Source organism: Balaenoptera borealis (genome assembly GCF_965194805.1).
Source record: "Balaenoptera borealis genome assembly, chromosome: 13".
Lineage (NCBI taxonomy): Eukaryota > Metazoa > Chordata > Mammalia > Artiodactyla > Balaenopteridae > Balaenoptera > Balaenoptera borealis.
This window is the reverse complement of record NC_138870.1, coordinates 94,698,896-94,716,123: the sequence shown is the minus strand read 5'-3', so window position 1 is coordinate 94,716,123 and position 17,228 is coordinate 94,698,896. Positions and strand designations below refer to the sequence as shown.

The 17,228-nt window shown below is 48.6% G+C and overlaps 1 protein-coding gene across 1 annotated transcript; it reads left to right on the top strand.

Annotated features, from left to right (window-relative positions):
• The first annotated feature begins 604 nt into the window (after window positions 1-604).
• Window positions 605-15,134, top strand: EIF3D (eukaryotic translation initiation factor 3 subunit D). Its single transcript, XM_082350327.1, has 15 exons — window positions 605-761; window positions 3,164-3,296; window positions 3,607-3,652; window positions 4,536-4,672; window positions 5,747-5,832; window positions 6,377-6,449; window positions 7,411-7,523; window positions 8,415-8,547; window positions 9,060-9,207; window positions 9,967-10,097; window positions 10,832-10,917; window positions 11,010-11,139; window positions 13,916-14,058; window positions 14,253-14,536; window positions 14,982-15,134. Exons 2-15 carry the CDS (start codon window positions 3,174-3,176, stop codon window positions 14,993-14,995), a joined length of 1,647 nt encoding a protein of 548 aa, XP_082206453.1. The 5' UTR covers window positions 605-761; window positions 3,164-3,173; the 3' UTR covers window positions 14,996-15,134.
• The last annotated feature ends 2,094 nt before the right edge of the window (window positions 15,135-17,228 follow it).

The window sequence follows — 17,228 nt, the reverse complement described above, 5'->3', positions numbered from 1 at the left end:
CAAATGCAGATTCTGGGCTCCAGCTAAGACATGCTGGTATAACAATCTATGGTAGGGAGACCCGGAATCTGCATTTTTCAAATTAGCGCTCCAGAAATCTCTGTCAAATAATAAAGTTTGAGAACTGTGGAGGTATGGTTTGAACCCTGGCAGCCACCCACTACACTAGTAGTCTGATCTACGCAGGTCACTTTGCACCTCCTGGCCTCAGTTTCCGAAACCGTGAAAGAACTGCGCGTCGCGACGATATCAGCCTGAGACACTCGACCTCCCCCTAGCAATGAGAATCGAACAACACGATCGCTTAAAGAAGGCAGGAGCCGCGGGGCACTGTGGGATACAGAGGTGCCGAAGCGGCCCGCAAGGCATTGTGGGACATAGAGGGGCTGTTAGCCACTCTCGGCCTCCAGCTTCGATTGCAGGGCAGCCTCGTTTCAAGAAACTTGAAAACCCCCTCGGAGCGTCGCCGGGTGTCCCATGACGTAACTGTAAACATCCTCCGGTGTCTTGCAGGCTAATCAGAACAGCTCGAAAAGACCAGTGACGAACTTTCCGGGTTGCCTTTGCTTTACGACTCGTGCGTTCTGCCGCCGAACCGGAAGGAAGCTGGGGAGCAGTTTACGACAGCGTCGGGCGTGTTTACGGCGCCGGCCGCTGCGCGCGCGTCTTTTCTCCTTTCCCAGTTCCTCGGACCACAGGCGGTGCTGTGGTCTCCGGCCTGGACAATCTCTCGCCATCGGGCCCGGCTAAGGCCGTTGCAGGTGAGCAGTGTGTTTCGTAGGGTTCCGCGGACCTCCGGGGCCGAGTTGGGCGGCTCCTGGCCTTCGGGGGCCTACCGGAAGAAACCCCCGTACACCCGCTCCTGCCGCCGCTGTCCCTCCGCTGGGCGGGGCAGGACTCTGCCTTCGGGGTCCCAGGTCCGACCCCGTGCGGGGCAGAACCTTGTGGCTGAGGTCTCTGGCCCTAGACTCCGTTTAGCGGCCACGGGCTGGGCGAATGTGATCATGTCACTTAACCCAGCTGGGTCTCAGGGTCTTTTTAAAGCGGCCCACGGCTCCCTGAGCTGTTACTGAGCTGTTATGAGAGAGGTATTGGAGGTGCCAAGCTGAGCGGTGTTCGGCCCTCTCTGAGGAGTTCACGGTCCAAATGTTTCCTTTCCTTTTCTGTGAAATGGGAGGCTAGGGTGGAGTTGATTGATCTCTGATCTGAAACTCTCTACCCGCCAGGAACTGATGGGGAACGATCTGCAGTGGCTGCCATAACATACCCAGTACCGTGGCCTGCCAGCCGCAAGGCCCCTTCTGACTGCCCTGTTGGTGCCTCGTCATCCTGCCCCTGTAGCCAGTACAGCTGTCACTCCGTTTTAACTGAAAGGCTTAGTTTCTCCTATTGGTTCCATTGTGCTCACTCTTATTTTATGTGCGTTGAAACCAGGTGACTTCCTCCCATTCCCACCTCCCCCAGAGAAATGCATGTCAAGCCTTGAGCCCGTTTACCTCCAGCTCTAACAAAACAAGTCGACTTTTTTAAAGTGTGTTTGGAGGTATCTTACCGTGTTATCAGTAGGGGCTGAAACCCCAGCTCTTTTCAGGCCACTGCCCAGCTTATAAAATAATGGGAAGAGTGTTGGACTTAGGGCAGACAACCCTAGAAACCAAATCTATTTTGAAATGATGGGCAAGTCAACTGCTTGATTTGGCTGAACTGCACATTTTTAATCTCTAAAATGGGGGCAGGGGTGGGAGGGTTAGTGGTGTTGCATCTGACACGTGTAGGAGCCTGATAAATATTTAATGTGAATTGTTTTGAGACCACCACTACGCTTCCTGTAGTGTAACTTAAGTTCAAGTTGGAGGATGGAGCTCCCAGGTCATTACCTGTTGCTATCACCCAAGTGTCCCCTCTGTAGGAAGCCTTAATCTCCCTATCGTTGAACAATGAAGAGAGTTTCCTAAATTTAGTACCCTGCACTCTTTGATTGCTGTCCAGACTCCAGAAATATTTGTGTAATGAACTTTCTCCTGGGAACTCAGCTTCTGAGCATTTTCAGGGGATTACAGTGGATGATAAATGCGTAAGTTTTTGATAGGACCTGTCAGGCGAACATCTGTCTGGAGCCCCTGGTTTTTACGCAGAGTGTGGACGCTGGAGCCAGTTTGCCTGGGTTCAAATTTTTCGTCCATTAGTGTTGTGACTTTGGGCAATTTCTTGATTTCTCTGTGCCTCAGTTTTCCTATCTGGAAAGTGGGGCTAATACTGGCCCTACCTTGGGATTGTTGGGAGGAGTTAATGAATTTATGTGTGGTAAGCACTAAGAACATGCCTGGTACTCATAATGTTTATGAACATTGGTTGTATGGCCACTTTTATGAACTAAGGTTTCTGGTGGCCTCCTCAGCCTTCTGGCGGGCCATTTGCCTGACCCTGTGTCTACTTGCTCTGCATAAGGATTTTCATTGACAGAAAATCAGAAGAACAACAAAGGAAAGTTACATTTCAGGATATATTCACGGATCCTTGTTTTCTTCTCAGCACTGTGTGTAAATGTATTTTTGCAAGACTCAGGAGTAATTGTGCAGCGTTTTACAATGGAATCATTTCCAAATATGTTAATTAATACATACGGCTTTCACAATGATTCTCGGATAGAAAGAAAACAAGGATCTTATGTATTTTACAGATGAAGAGACTGAGGCTTAGGGATTAAATATTGTGTGCCTGGTGAAGGTGAGAATGAGAACTACAACATGCTTATTACACTCGAAAAAAAGTTACTACGTTTCATCAAATATGTGAGATACCACTCATTTTAAGAAGCACAATTATTTCATGTAACACCCAAGAAAGAAAAACTGCCAGTTATGATATGACACCCCATCAAGCGGAAGGTGCAGACTCATTTCAGAGGTGGTACAGTGGAAAAAATAAAAATCAATGACATATGGTACATCAGTTTTGTTAGCAGTCTTCTGAGTTTTAAGTATTCACGATATCATTTACAAGAAGACATTGAATGGGGAGTAGCTCAACAGTTGAGGGTTCTGTTTTGTGTTTTGCATTTTTAATTTTGTCATTCATGTCTTAGCTTACCTCAAATGGAAGGCTTTTTTTTTAGTTTGAGGCTTTTCTTCATGGAGCTACTTATATTATTTGTATTTTTAAGGTTTTAGAAGATGGCAAAGTTCATGACACCCGTGATCCAGGACAACCCCTCAGGCTGGGGTCCCTGTGCGGTTCCCGAGCAGTTTCGGGATATGCCCTACCAGCCATTCAGCAAAGGAGATCGGCTAGGAAAGGTACTTGCCTATCAGCGGGGGTCTGAATCTTTTAACCTGTGGCTGCTACTCCAAGTTCGTTTCATTTTTATTCTCTCAAAAGCATCAGGGTTATAAGTATCCGTTACATAGTATATATAGTATCCATTATATAGTATCCATTTGGATACTTCCAGTGGTCACAGGAGAGCTGGGCTCTTAAAAAACCATCCTGAGCCAGTCCTGACACTTCCCCACACTGTGGCCTCACTTTGGGGGGCGTTTCTGAGTGAACAGAAACCCACCTGGTTGACCTGTGCTCCATGTCTTCTTCCTTTGTTGCTCTTACTAGGTTGCAGACTGGACGGGGGCCACATACCAAGATAAGAGGTACACGAGTAAGTGTTCTCCGCCTTACTGCCCGGATCAGGGCCTTGGGGGATTGTTAGTTTTTCTGGTAACCTCCACCTGAAAGCATTCTAGGATGGGAACAAAATGCTGATAATAATTCATAGTATTTCAGGGCATATTCTGGACTGTGGAAACAATCCACATTCTTTTTGGAAATAGCCTCAACTTAGACTGTTCATTAAAGAGGTTTGGCCTATTATAGTGGGTTTTCCGCCCCCCCACTTTTGTGGAGCCACGGCCCCTTTTACAAATCTGGTGAACATGTTCCCATTTTTCATTTCATTGCAATTTATTGAACCTACGAGGCCAGTCAATGGATCCCAGTTTTAAAACTCCGGGTGTTAAGATCCTGATACAGTAAATTGGTTTCTTCCCTCTGTGCCTGTTGAGAGAGCTGGAAGTGGCTCCCTGGAATACTGAGTTAAGATTGTCTGGGTCTGACGTCAGCAAGAACGTCAGTCGTAGCCCGTTAGCCACGTCTGCCTTGGGCACCTGATGATGACAGTGACGATACTTATACCGCGTATTTGCCTCTCCTGAGAGAGTAGATTTTAACTCATATTCTTACAGAATAAGGCAGAGAGTGAAATGGGCTTGTCTTAAGTTCCTCAGACTCTGTCTTGACTTAGAAAGTTTTTTGGACCAGAGCTTTTCAAACTTGAATGTGCGTATGAATCAGCTGGGGATCTTATTAAAATGCTGATTCTGATTCAGTGGGTCTGGGGTGAGGCTGTGAGTCTGTACATCTAAGATGATCCCAGCCGATGGGTCAGGTCCTGAGACCACACTTTAAATAGCAGGGCTTTAGACCACCATGTATTTGTAGAGTCTGTAGGCAGTGTCGTTACACGCTGTCACCTTTGCCTCCAGATAAGTACTCCTCTCAGTTTGGAGGTGGAAGTCAGTATGCTTACTTCCATGAGGAGGATGAAACTAGTTTCCAGCTGGTGGATACAGCGCGCACACAGAAGACCGCCTACCAGCGGAATCGGATGCGATTTGCACAGGTAGGCCAAGAGCCAGCAATCTGACCGTCTTGGGGCTGTCACCTGCTGCTAAAAATGCTACCGTGTGAGTACTGCTGAGAGGAGAGCATGTTATTGTGGGTCTTCTAGTGAATCCCAAGTAGCTATTCAGTGACAATTGTGCTAAAATAAATGGGTACTAAGTCCAGGGATGCATTTAAATAGTTTAGCTTTCTGTTGACCAGTAGCAAGGACATCTGTGCTAAGGATGGATGTTAGCGCTGGATTAACAAGGTGATCTGTGTCTGTTGCCTCACTTAATTGCTATGTCCAGGATTTATTAAATAGATCGTCCAGTTGGGCTGCATCTTCTTACATAAAGAGGCAAACTCAACAACTCTAGTAAGAGCCAGTAAACCTACTTCAATAAAAACTGTGTGTGGATATAAATCTAAGCTAATTCCAAGTACAAACATACCTCATTTTATTGTGCTTCGCAGATTTTTTCTTTTTTTTTTTTTAAACAAATTGAAGGTTTGTCGCAGCCCTGAATCGAGCAAGTCTTTTGGCGCCTTTTTTTCCAACAGCATTTGGCTCACTTCATGTCTCTGTGTCACATTTAAGTAATTCTCACAATATTTCAAACTTTTTCATTATTATTATATTTGTTATGGTGATCTATGATCCACGATGGCTAATGTTACTACACTGAAGGCTCAGATGGTGGTTAACATTTTTTAGCAATAAAGTGTTTTTTTTAATTAAGGTGTATACATTGGTTTTTTTAGAAATAGTGGTATCGCACACTAATAGCCTACAGTGTAGCGTAAACTATATGTATAGCATAACTTTTATATGTACTGGGAAAGCAAAAAATTTGTGTGACCTGCTTTATTGTGATACTTTATTGTGGAGGTCTGGAACCAAACCCAAAGTATCTCTGAGGTATGCTTGTGCTTACTTGTAAACCCCCGGATGTTGATTCCATAAAAGCAGAGTAAAATGTGCAATTTGGGTTTGCATCCTAAACTAACTCTCATGGCCTGCCATTAGGCACTGCCAATTGTAAGCCAGATCTCCAAGATTTTAACATGGATGTTTTTTCCTGCTTCCCAGCGGAACCTCCGCAGAGACAAGGATCGACGGAACATGTTGCAGTTCAACCTGCAGACCCTGCCTAAGAGCGCCAAGCAGAAGGAGAGGTGAGGTGCCTATCCTGCCAGAACAAGATATTCTTCCAGGACCGACTGCACTCTGACAGCAGGAGGCCAGAGCAGGAGAAGAGTCGTCTTCCCCACCATTGCGGGAAAACCAAAAAGTCTTCCCAGAGCCAATTAAGCCACTCTCTCAGCCCTGGTCTCATTCTCGAAGAGCTGTTAACAGCAGAGAGCATGGGCAGGAAACTGCTTGCAGAGGACGTGAGCACTGAAGGGAAACAAAGGCAGATAGGAAGCAATTTTGGAGTTTACCTGGACTCGGGTCTGCTGTGGCACGACTCCAGGGAGCCCCATTCACGCTGGGTCCTGTGAGTCCCTGGAGCTGTGTAGGACAGTAGCCCTGCCCAAGCTGGGGCTGCCAGTGGACAGCTGGATAGATGGAGTAAAATATATGCATAATACTGGTCAGTGGTGGGGCAGTATGCCTCTCTAGCATGTCTAGTGTGCACCCTGCTGGTCTGTTCTTTTTTTTAAGCCCCTGTTTTCCTTAAAAATCTGCACTGAAAGCACAGTTTTCCTGTCTTTCCAGAGAACGCATACGACTGCAGAAAAAATTCCAGAAACAATTTGGAGTGAGGCAGAAATGGGACCAAAAATCACAGGTAGTATATCCATATCAGAATTCTGTCCAGGAATTTGATTTTGTTTATTTGTTTGGTTTTATAACAGCTTTATTGAGGTATAGTGCACACACTATACAATTCACCCATTTAAAGTGTACATTTCAGTGATTTGTAGTGTATAGACAGAGTGCTACAACCGTTATTACAGTCCATGTCAGAAGGTTTTCATCACTCTAAAAAGAAGCCCTGTACCCTGTGCCAGTCAGCCCCTATCCTCCCCAGCCCTAGGCTGCCCCGTATCTTATTTCCTGTCTCCAGATTTGCCTGCCCCAGACATTTCATATAAATGAATCACAGCGGAATGACCTTGTGTGACTGGCTCCTTTCACCAGGCATCATGTTTTCAAGGCTAATCCATGTTGTAGCGCGTGTCAGCACTTCATTCCTTTTTATCGCCACATTCCGTTAGATGGATAGACCACATTTTGTTTATCCGTTCACCACTGATGGACATTGGGGTGGTTTTTACTTTGGGGCATTATGAATGATGCCACTGTGGACATTCCTGTACAAGTGTTTGTGTGGGCGTAGTGAGAGTAGAAGACATGTAAGCAAGCGTGAAGGTACAATTGTGGAAGTTACATTTTGCTGGACATGGTGCTTGCTGTAGCAGCAAGAATAAATAGCTGATACCCTGAGAGAAATATAAAGGAGCTGTTACAGCTCCTGTGTAAAACGTAGGAATATAGAAGAGCCGATGTTCCCAGGGTGGCATCGTTACTGAGGAGTAGAATTCCCATTTGTTTCTGAACTCTTGTCCCTTCAGTTCTCTTCTAGATTGTAAGCTCCTAAGAGTCAGGGACGCTGCTGGAAAACAGCCAGCACGTAGTAAATGTTCTGGATATATTTATTGAATAAAAGCCTTCATACTGTTAACCTGCCTTTTGCTTACGTTTTGCACTGGCTGTCATTTTTCCCCTCCAATGGTTTCCCCCAACAGAAGCCCCGAGACTCCTCAGTGGAAGTCCGCAGTGACTGGGAGGTGAAGGAGGAGATGGACTTTCCTCAGTTAATGAAGATGCGCTACTTGGAGGTGTCAGAGCCCCAGGACATGTAGGTGACATCTTTTACTACTGTCCACCACACTCTTATGTGTGTGGACCAGCTGGTGATGACTGTTGGCCTAAGCCCTAGTATTTCCAAAGGTGTTGCATAAGATTGACAAACAGGTTTTAAAAAGCAATGCCGAGAGGGGGAAAGCAGAAAGAAGTTTACTGATATTAAAACTTCATCTCCTTGGGAACTCCCTGGCGGTCCAGTGGTTAGGACTCCACACTTTCACTGCCAAGGACACGGGTTCAATCCCTAGTCGGGGGACTAGAATCCCACAAGCTGTACAGCGCGGCCAAAAAGAAAAAAAAAACTTCAGCTCTCTTTGAACTTCCTGGCATTGTGAGCAAAAGAAGAATTAAATTATAGAACTCTTGTTGGCAGAAAGAAATTTGCTGTTAAACTCCAGATTTCTTTCCACTTCCTGAAATCCTAAGCAAAAGAAAAAATTAAGTTCTATAGCTCTGAGGGCAGAAAGAGAAAGATAGCAGTTCTTCAAGAGTCATGAAGCTTTTGCTTAACATTTCAAAGAGCTCCTTACCTCAAAGGGCCAGTAGATGGAAATAACTCAGTGGGGAGCTGGAGCACCTGACCGGAGTCCGTGCGCCTGCTGGGGGCTCTGTAACTGCTCCTCTCCCTGTCCTGGCCTCAGCCTCCCTGCCTTTAAAATGGGGAGGCTGCACAGAATCAGTGGTGTCCTCACTGTTCTGCAGAGCCACATCAGGAGCTGACGGGGCAGGGCCCGCAGCAAGCACCGAGAGTCTAGTCAGAGACTGTTTGCATCTCTCGTACTCTAGACTTTGGGGTAAGACTTTGGATTCCGTGGCTTAACAGAAAAGAAGTAGGTGGTCTTCTTCCCCCTCACTTAGCGCGTGTTGCCTGCTCTCCCCTCAGCGAGTGCTGCGGGGCCCTGGAATACTATGACAAAGCCTTCGACCGCATCACCACGAGGAGCGAGAAGCCGCTGCGGAGCATCAAGCGCATCTTCCACACTGTCACCACCACGGACGACCCCGTCATCCGGAAGGTGGGCGCCCCCTGCCCCGCACCCGCCCGCCCATGGCGAGTGTCGAGGCCTCAGGACAGAGATGCGGGGATGCGTGTGAATCGGTTGGGCCTCGGAAGCCCCTGTAGATAAGACTCTTCTGAATCGACTTAGGATTAGATGAAAGTAAGAGCACTTTGCTGGCCAGACCGTAAGTGTTGATGTCAGGTGAAGCTGGGCCCGGGTCCCAGCTCTGCCGTGCTTCCTGGCTTCACCTCTCTGAGGCCTTAGCTTTCTTACCTGTAAATCGGGGTAAATGTACTTACCTCGTGCCGCTGGGGTGGAAGCATCGGGCGGTGCCCTCCTGGGGTATAGCAGGTGCCCGGGGAGCTGCGGTTCCTCGGACCCCAGGACACAAGCTTGCTGGCTGGCTTGCTGCAGCCTTGCTCAGACACGGGTGTGGGTGTGAACGCGCCTTACAGCGGAGTCCTTCCCCCGCTGTGAATGGCCAGTTCAGCCCCAAAGTAGCCTCATGTCTCTTCTGTTCTCTGCAGCTGGCGAAGACTCAGGGGAACGTGTTTGCCACCGACGCCATCCTGGCCACACTGATGAGCTGCACCCGCTCCGTGTACTCCTGGGACATCGTCGTCCAGAGGGTCGGGTCCAAGCTCTTCTTTGACAAGAGGGACAACTCTGACTTTGGTAGGAAGCCTGTGTGGGAACAACACAGAGGTGCTGAGTGTCCTTGTTGGTTCCGAGCCATCTCCTGGTCTGGAGAATGGGTAGGAGAGGGTCTGTCTCCTCACAGGCGTCAACAGCCCTGTCAGAATCCCCCTCAGCCTCCCCAGCGACAGGGGGAGGGACTGTCACCGCAGTCCCTCTTGGGGCGTCAGCCTTCAGAGTCCTCATGGTGCCCAAATACCATGCTTCTAGTTTTTATTAATTTGAATAGCACTTTCCTGACTTCTGTCATCTCTCTATACCACCTTTAGTACATACTTAATGTTTTTCTTTAGATTGATGCCTTTTTTACTTCAGCATATTTACGAAGGAAAACATACGTACGCATATATCTTACGCCATACATGTGTATATGTGCGCACACACAATGAATGAAAACCACTCAAGAATAGCAGAGTGAAGCCAAACGTGATAATATTGCTTCTCTTTGTTGAAAAACTAATAAAATCAAACATTCTCTTGAGGAATCCAAAAAGAATGAAAAGGTTTGGCTTTCTTCCACATGATTGTGACTGAATTTAATGTTAGTGTCTCAAGTTATCCAGAAGCGCACCCTGCTCCTCCCCAGTGTGTCCCACACTCAGGGGACCCACGTTAGCAGATGGCGGTTCTTTGGAGGAAGGGTATGTGTCGTTTGGATCGCCCCTGCTCCCCAAGGGGCCACGCACCTCTTCGGGGACTCTGTTTCGTGAGTGGTTGGCTAAGTCACCGCTCTTGCAGACCTCCTGACGGTGAGCGAGACAGCCAACGAGCCCCCGCAAGATGAAGGCAACTCCTTCAACTCACCCCGCAACCTGGCCATGGAAGCAACCTACATCAACCACAACTTCTCCCAGCAGTGCTTGAGGATGGTGAGGCCCTGGGAGCATCTGGGAGTCCATTTTTAGCTTGTCGACTCCAGCTGCTGTTTATTGAGCATCTGCCATGTCGTCAGCTCTGGGGTTGTGGGATTGGTTAGGACAGACGGGGTCCCTACCTGTCACAGGAGATCCGAGCTTGGGCTTTAAGATCAGACAGCCAGACTTTGAACCCTAGATCCACCAGTTTTTAGCTTTGTGGTGTCGGGCATGTTTCTTCTCTGTAAAATTAGAATACCAATAATACTTGTTTCACATAGATACATTGTGACCTTTTCTTCAAATATCTGTGTACAAGTACACTCACTGTTTCGGAGCTGGGGTTACAGCAACCAGCCAAAGTTGCAGCCCTTCAGAAGCTTTGTTACAACGGAGGAGGAAAGATAGTAAACCCTGAGTACATATATGTCGTGACAAGTGGCTGTGTGTGCCATGGAGAAAAACTAAACAGGAGGGACGAGGTTGCTATTTAAATGAGACACCTACAGCGCGTGGGCGACAAACATAAGCACGGGGTGAACGCGAGCTGTCACATCCGTCGTGGTCCGCAAGCAGCTGCTTGCTTGCGCTCGGAAGGGGTAAACAGATGCACAGCACGCAGTGATCCCAGAGCCCCCTCAGGAGCCAGGGACCCAGTCAGGGCTGTGACAAAGCAGAGGTGCAGGGTCTGGCTGACTGCCTCGGCGACAAGTTGCTGCCGTCTCGTGACACCTCTGTCATCCTTGCAGGGGAAGGAAAGATACAACTTCCCGAACCCGAACCCGTTTGTGGAGGACGACATGGATAAGAATGAGATTGCCTCTGTGGCCTACCGGTATGTCACCTCCCTGGTGCCGTGCCCTGTGCGGGTGGTGCGTCTGAAACCCAGGATCTCAGCTGACCAAAGGAGCTCCTCCTTCCTTGCAGTTACCGCAGGTGGAAGCTCGGAGACGACATTGACCTCATCGTCCGCTGTGAGCACGACGGCGTCATGACCGGCGCCAACGGGGAGGTGTCGTTCATCAACATCAAGACCCTCAACGAGTGGGACTCCAGGGTGAGTACCATCCTATGTCTCTCCTCCCCTCGCCTCACTCAGAGAGCTACCGAGATTTTGTCTTCTGAGTTTTTCGCCTACTTACTGAGAAAGAGATCATGTGTGTGAGGTAATTACCTTCTTCCGGTGCTTTCTGTCCCTCCGTTCCATTCCGACCTCCTGTTGATTTCTGCTCTCTGCAAGCGGGATTTTGATCTTTCCTTATGAGCCGGGCTGGCAGGTTTCCTGTAAGCCGCGCAGCTCTTCTTTTTGACCTGTTCTTTCGCTTACCGCAGCCCCTGCCTGGTCTTCAACCTTCGGACGCCCTTTTTCCAACTCCTTCACTTACTGAAGTCAGAGATTCTCAGATAAGCTCAGATTTGGCTCTTCAGGGGGCATCTTGAAAGAATCATGTTCCCTTCGCTTTTCCTCCTCTTTCTGTTCTCTCTCAGGCTGGTGCGCCATGATTATTGGGCTGTCGTCCTTTCTGAAAGTACCTGGGCTACGTGCCTGAATTTGAAATGGGTGGCAGAGCTCCTCGGTGCTGCTGTGTAGAATAAAGGATTCTCCGTGCAAGGACAGCAAGGCCCGGGCCTGTGTTGAACGAGGGTCCAGTGAGATGGAGTTTGGGGGCCGTTGTGCTCTGCCTTCATTAGAGCCAAGGGATTAGCATTCCAGGCTGCTGAGTCTCACCCCCAGATGCTCCTCAGCCTCCATCACCTGCTGAGAGCACACCGGAAGGTTTGCTGCGAACTTAGCTCTGGGCCAGCGGCCTTTTCTTAGACTTTCCACCATGCCCTCCCTGTAGCATTTGGTGTCATCGTATTTTTATGGCTGTGCCCTCCGTGTTAGTACCTTCATCTAGTCTTACACGTTTCTCAACTTCCTTCACGTGTTTCCTTTGCTGGTTTCCCTCCTTTTTGACCCCCAGTGGAGCCTTCTCTTAGGGTCAGTCCCCTTTGCAAGTCATTTTGCCATAATCACTTCTTTATATAGCATGTATTCATCTTCTTTGGCTCCATAACAAAGTAACAGAAACTTGGAGGCTTAAAATGACATCCATTAGCTCATAGTTGGGTAGGTTAGAAGTCTAGCATCGTGTGGCTTGGTTCTCTGCTCAGAATATCCAAGAACTAAAGTTAAGGTTTCAGCAGAACTGAGTTCTCAGCTAGAGTTTCTGGAAGAAAATCCACTTCCAAGCTCATTCTAGTTGGCAGAATTCAGCTCCTTGCAGTTGTCAGATTGAGGTCCCCTGTTCTCTTGCCACATGTCAGCTGGGGCTGCTCAGCTTCTGGAGGCCACCCACATTTCTTTCCATGTGGTCCCCTCCACCTTCAAACCAGCAACATCAGATTCTTTTCGTGCTTGAAATCTCTGGCTTCCTCTGTGTCCAACCTCTACACCCAGATTTAAGAGACTTGCATGGTTAGGTGAGGCCCACCCAGATGGTCTTCCTGTCTTAAGGGACCTTAACTCCATCTGCAGAATCCCTTTTGACATGAGATAGCATGATCGTGGGTATTTCATCATACTCACGTTCCATCCAGACTCCATGGTAGCAGATTCTGCAAGAGCAGGGTCACCAGGGGTCATCTTAGAATTCTGCCTACCCCGAGCCTCATCCTTGAACTCTAAAAATGATTCCCGAAATCTATTCTGACTCCCATTCCATTGTTGGTTTTTTTCTTTTTTCTAAAATACCTTGTCCTTCCAATGTCCTTGTTTGTCATTCCCTCTGGCTTGGCCGTCCGTCAGCTTTGTCTCTCCTGCTCTCTTCGGCTCAGAGCCTCAAACGTCTCCTCCTTTGCACTCTTGAATCCTGCTGTCAGGTGCAGTCTGTCTTCTTGCTCAGCTCTGGGTCTCACTGACATCATCGCCCTAGTTTAGGGCCCTCCTCTCCTCGTGATGGCTATTATTAGCTGACCTCCCTAACTCGCTCCTCCCTCCCTTCAGTATCTCTGCCGGTTAATTGTCCGAAACACTGCTTCCTTGAGGAAGCACAGATTTGAGGAAAGGCCCTTAAAATGCCACAGCAAACTCACAAGGCTGCTGCAGGATAGTTTTAATTTTTGAAGAAAGCCCAGAGACATCTGTCAGAATACTGCCCCTAAGTGGTTTGGACCTAACTACTTAATAAAAGGAGCTCTTTAGTATTTTTTCTGGCCTAGGGTTGCCAGGAACCAAGAAAGTTTAGGAGTCTCTGCCGTGTGCCCTTCAGCCGGTCACTTCACTCTGAGGCCAGGTTCCCACATCTGCAGAAGAGGTGGTTGGAGAAGGTGGTCTCCGGGGTCTCTCTGCTTTTTGTCTGTCTCTATGCGTACACACAGTGCCAGACCCTGACCTCCTCGCTCTGTGCGGGCCTCCACGCCCACCGGGGCTAAACCGGCCCGTGTCTCCCCGCATCCCTCTCAGATCACTGCCCCTCCAGCTTCTGCCAGTGTCCTCCACGGGGGAGCTGCCAGGCTCCCACGCAAACCCCTTCCCTTCCGCACGGCAGGTGATAAACACGTGCCCTCACCACTTGTGTGGCGCTGGTTCTTTTAACTTGTGTGCGTGCGTGTCCCGGTCTGGGTGAGCTCTTGTGAAGGGAGGAGTTGCGCTCTGTTGAGCGCCTGCTGCGCGAGGGAGGGACCGAGGCCCTGCCTCTTAAAAGATAAGTCTGACCTCTGCTTTACCTGTGGGCTCGCCCCTCCCCAGCCAGGCCCACTAAGGAGTTTCTTCTCTGCCAGAAGTGGCAGCAGACCGTGGGCAGTGGGAGCCCGCCTTGGCCCCTGTAACCGGGGCTCCCCTCCTACAGCACTGTAATGGCGTTGACTGGCGTCAGAAGCTGGATTCTCAGCGAGGGGCCGTCATTGCCACCGAGCTGAAGAACAACAGCTACAAGTTGGCCCGCTGGACCTGCTGTGCTTTGCTGGCCGGATCCGAGTACCTCAAGCTTGGGTGAGATTCCTGTCCGGGAGCTCATCTTTGGAAGGGGGGGTCTGCAGGTTGGGAGACGAGGGCTGGCCTTTTCTCCTTTTTCTTGGGACAAGCATCAGGCCAGGTGTCACCATTTAACTGATACTCGACCCCAGGTGTCGCTGTGTCTCTGTGCCCGCCTGCCCCCACCATAATACTCCTCTTCCCCTCAATAGTTACGTGTCCCGGTACCACGTGAAAGACTCCTCACGCCACGTCATCTTGGGCACCCAGCAGTTCAAGCCCAATGAGTTTGCCAGCCAGATCAACCTGAGCGTGGAGAACGCCTGGGGCATCCTGCGCTGCGTCATCGACATCTGCATGAAGCTGGAGGAGGGCAAGTACCTCATCCTCAAGGACCCCAACAAGCAGGTCATCCGCGTATATAGCCTGCCCGACGGCACCTTCAGCTCGGATGAGGACGACGAGGAGGAGGAGGAAGAGGAAGAGGAAGAAGAAGGTTTGTAGCAAGGCTCCCTCCGAAGTCTGGAGTGAGCCGTGTGCTGGCTGGGGCCCGAGCTCTGTATGCACAGTCCTCTCTAGCCTCGATGGAAACCTCTGGGAATTCCCTGAGATGTCACTTGGAGTAGCATTCAGTCTGGCTCCAGAAGCTGCTTCCAGAGCCTTTAGAGCACAAGACGGGGTCGGGGAGGAGAGTGGTCTTTTAGAGGCTAGGGCAAGGAAGAAGCATCTAGAGGAAGGCACCGGAAGTCCCTGATGTTAGCCAGTGGTCTGAGGGAGGAAAGATGCTCCAGGTGAGTTACACGGGCTTTAAGCTTTCTCACACCTGCTTCACCAGTAGGTGACTGAAGGAAATGTGAGGATCTGAAAGGTTTCACTTCTGAGTGGAGGTGTTGAAAATCATAAGCAATTCACCAGTTTGACGTGGCTTTTGTATCTTTCAGAGGAAGAAACCTAAACCAGACAGTGATGTGGAGCTGGATTCTGTGATTCTGCTGGGCCTAGGAGGGCCTTGGATACCTGGTGGAATGTTTGTCTGATTGTTGCTCTCTGCAGCTTGACAGTTGGAGTAAAGTATAAGTCTGTCTAGTCTCTTACCTTCATCGCGTGCCTATGTTATGATTGACAGCCCTTCTTCTCTGAGTAGCCCTTGGGAGAGGGAGGGTGAGATACAGCAGAGTCTCTCTGGAGTTCATAATCTGGGTTCCATCCTTTGTTCTTGAGCATTAGTAGTTTTACATTCCTGTTAGGAGGTGAATGCCCTGGATTTTTTTGTTCTTGGAACCCCTTGAAATTATCCTTTCCTGGGGAGTGTTGTCCATTGTGAGGTCCCCGTAGGAAGTCCATTTCCACAAGCACGAGTGCCTGCTGGCTGTGTGCCAGACCCAGCTGCTGCCTTCAGAGACACACATCACTGGTGAAACATGAAGCAGGGCAGTCTTTGAAGGTTGAGGTGGGGTGGCTGCAGGTAAAGGAGATTGCCTTGGAAGATTCTGATGGATGTTCCACTGTGTGGTGATCGTAGTGGTTCGTAAATTGTTTTCAAGCTTTCCTTGGGCTGGTGATGGGATCTCAAGCTGGCACCCTCAAAGAACTGTGTCATGAACAAATCAGAGCTACAGATGTTTAGTACTTGTAAACTTTTTATAAGCAGACAGTGTTCTGTCCAATGTACAGAACACTATGAAGTAATATACCGTGCCACGTGTTATACTGCATGTTCTATAAATAGCTCATCGGACCCTGACACAGAACTGTAATGCTGGTGAAAGTCATACCATTATACAGATGAGAAAACTGGCTCAGCTTTTGGGTAACGGTCCTAAAGTTAACAATTTTAATCAAAATAATTGAGCCTCAGAAAGCAAGCAAAAACTTACTGGACTTTGTTGTCAGAGTTACTAGGAAAATAGAGCATAAGATGTGCTTCTTGGGGAGCTTTCATTGTAGGTGGAACGTTACAAAATGCACTTTAAAGTAGTGTGACAAGTGTCATGGGGTTTCAAGTTCCGGCTGGTACTCCACGAGCTGCCTCCTGCAGACCCATGATGCAACCCAGCAGGATTAGCTGGAGCAAGTGGGCAGGTGGAAGTTAATTTCAGTCTCATTCTCTAAAATCATCTTACATCAGCCTCCACATGCCTCATATCTCTCATCTATCCCCTACTTCCATCTGGTCTTGCTTGGGGCCACCAAGTTGACTGCTGTAAATAGTCCTGACTCTAAACTTTCAGTAGCATCCTGCGGCCTACAATCCAGGCTCAGCCTAGTCTGAAGGCCCTGCCGTACTTTATCAGTCCTAATTTCCCAATACAAAATACAACCAGCAGCTGTTTTAAGTACTTAATTGCCCACACCCATCCTCATAATCTTCACAACTATTAAGTAGACCTCCCTAACTTCATTTTTGGTCTGTCTGGTTTCAATGTTTATTCAACAAATTATTATGGGCCTCCTGTATGTCAGATGCTGATGGAAGCTGTGAGGTCACTATAGTGAATAAGATCATTTCTGCTCTAATGGAGCTTTTCTCTGATGCTGATACAGACTAGGAAAAAAATAGATAAATGGCATTCCTTAGGGGGTACTTAGGTCTGCGAGCTCAAGGAAGACTTCTAGAGAAGTCCCAGTGATGATTTTTAATGAGAAGCTCCAGCCATGCAAAGCTGGAAGACCACAGGGTTTTTCCACACTAAGCACAGCTGCCTTCCCACCAGAACCCTCAGCCCCATCTCACAGGACTACTTTAACACCCCTTGAGGTTTCCTATACTTGCGCTGTGTTCTCCCCATGTAAATCTCATGCAGGATCCACATGCCACCTCTAGAAAGCCAGCCCTGGTCACCCAGTTCACTTGAATGGCAGTTCAGGGTCACCCTGTCCTCCTCCATGTTGCCTCCACTTTGGCCACCATTGCTGGGCATGAGCAGTGGATTTGTGTTTAAGTGTCTTTACACTGAGCTATCATAGGCCACTTTGTTTACGTTACCAATGATGAAATAAAAATTCACATTTTAAGGCAAGACAAGAAAAATTACAACATAAAACATTTTCTCTGTCTTTCAACCTCCTTCCTCCCCTCTAGTGTGCATTGTGCATCCACATTATGCATTAACCAGATCTCCCCTATGGCAGAAATGCCTGCTCAACCATAAAGATCAATTTTTCTTCTGGTGCCAGCAACTCCTTGG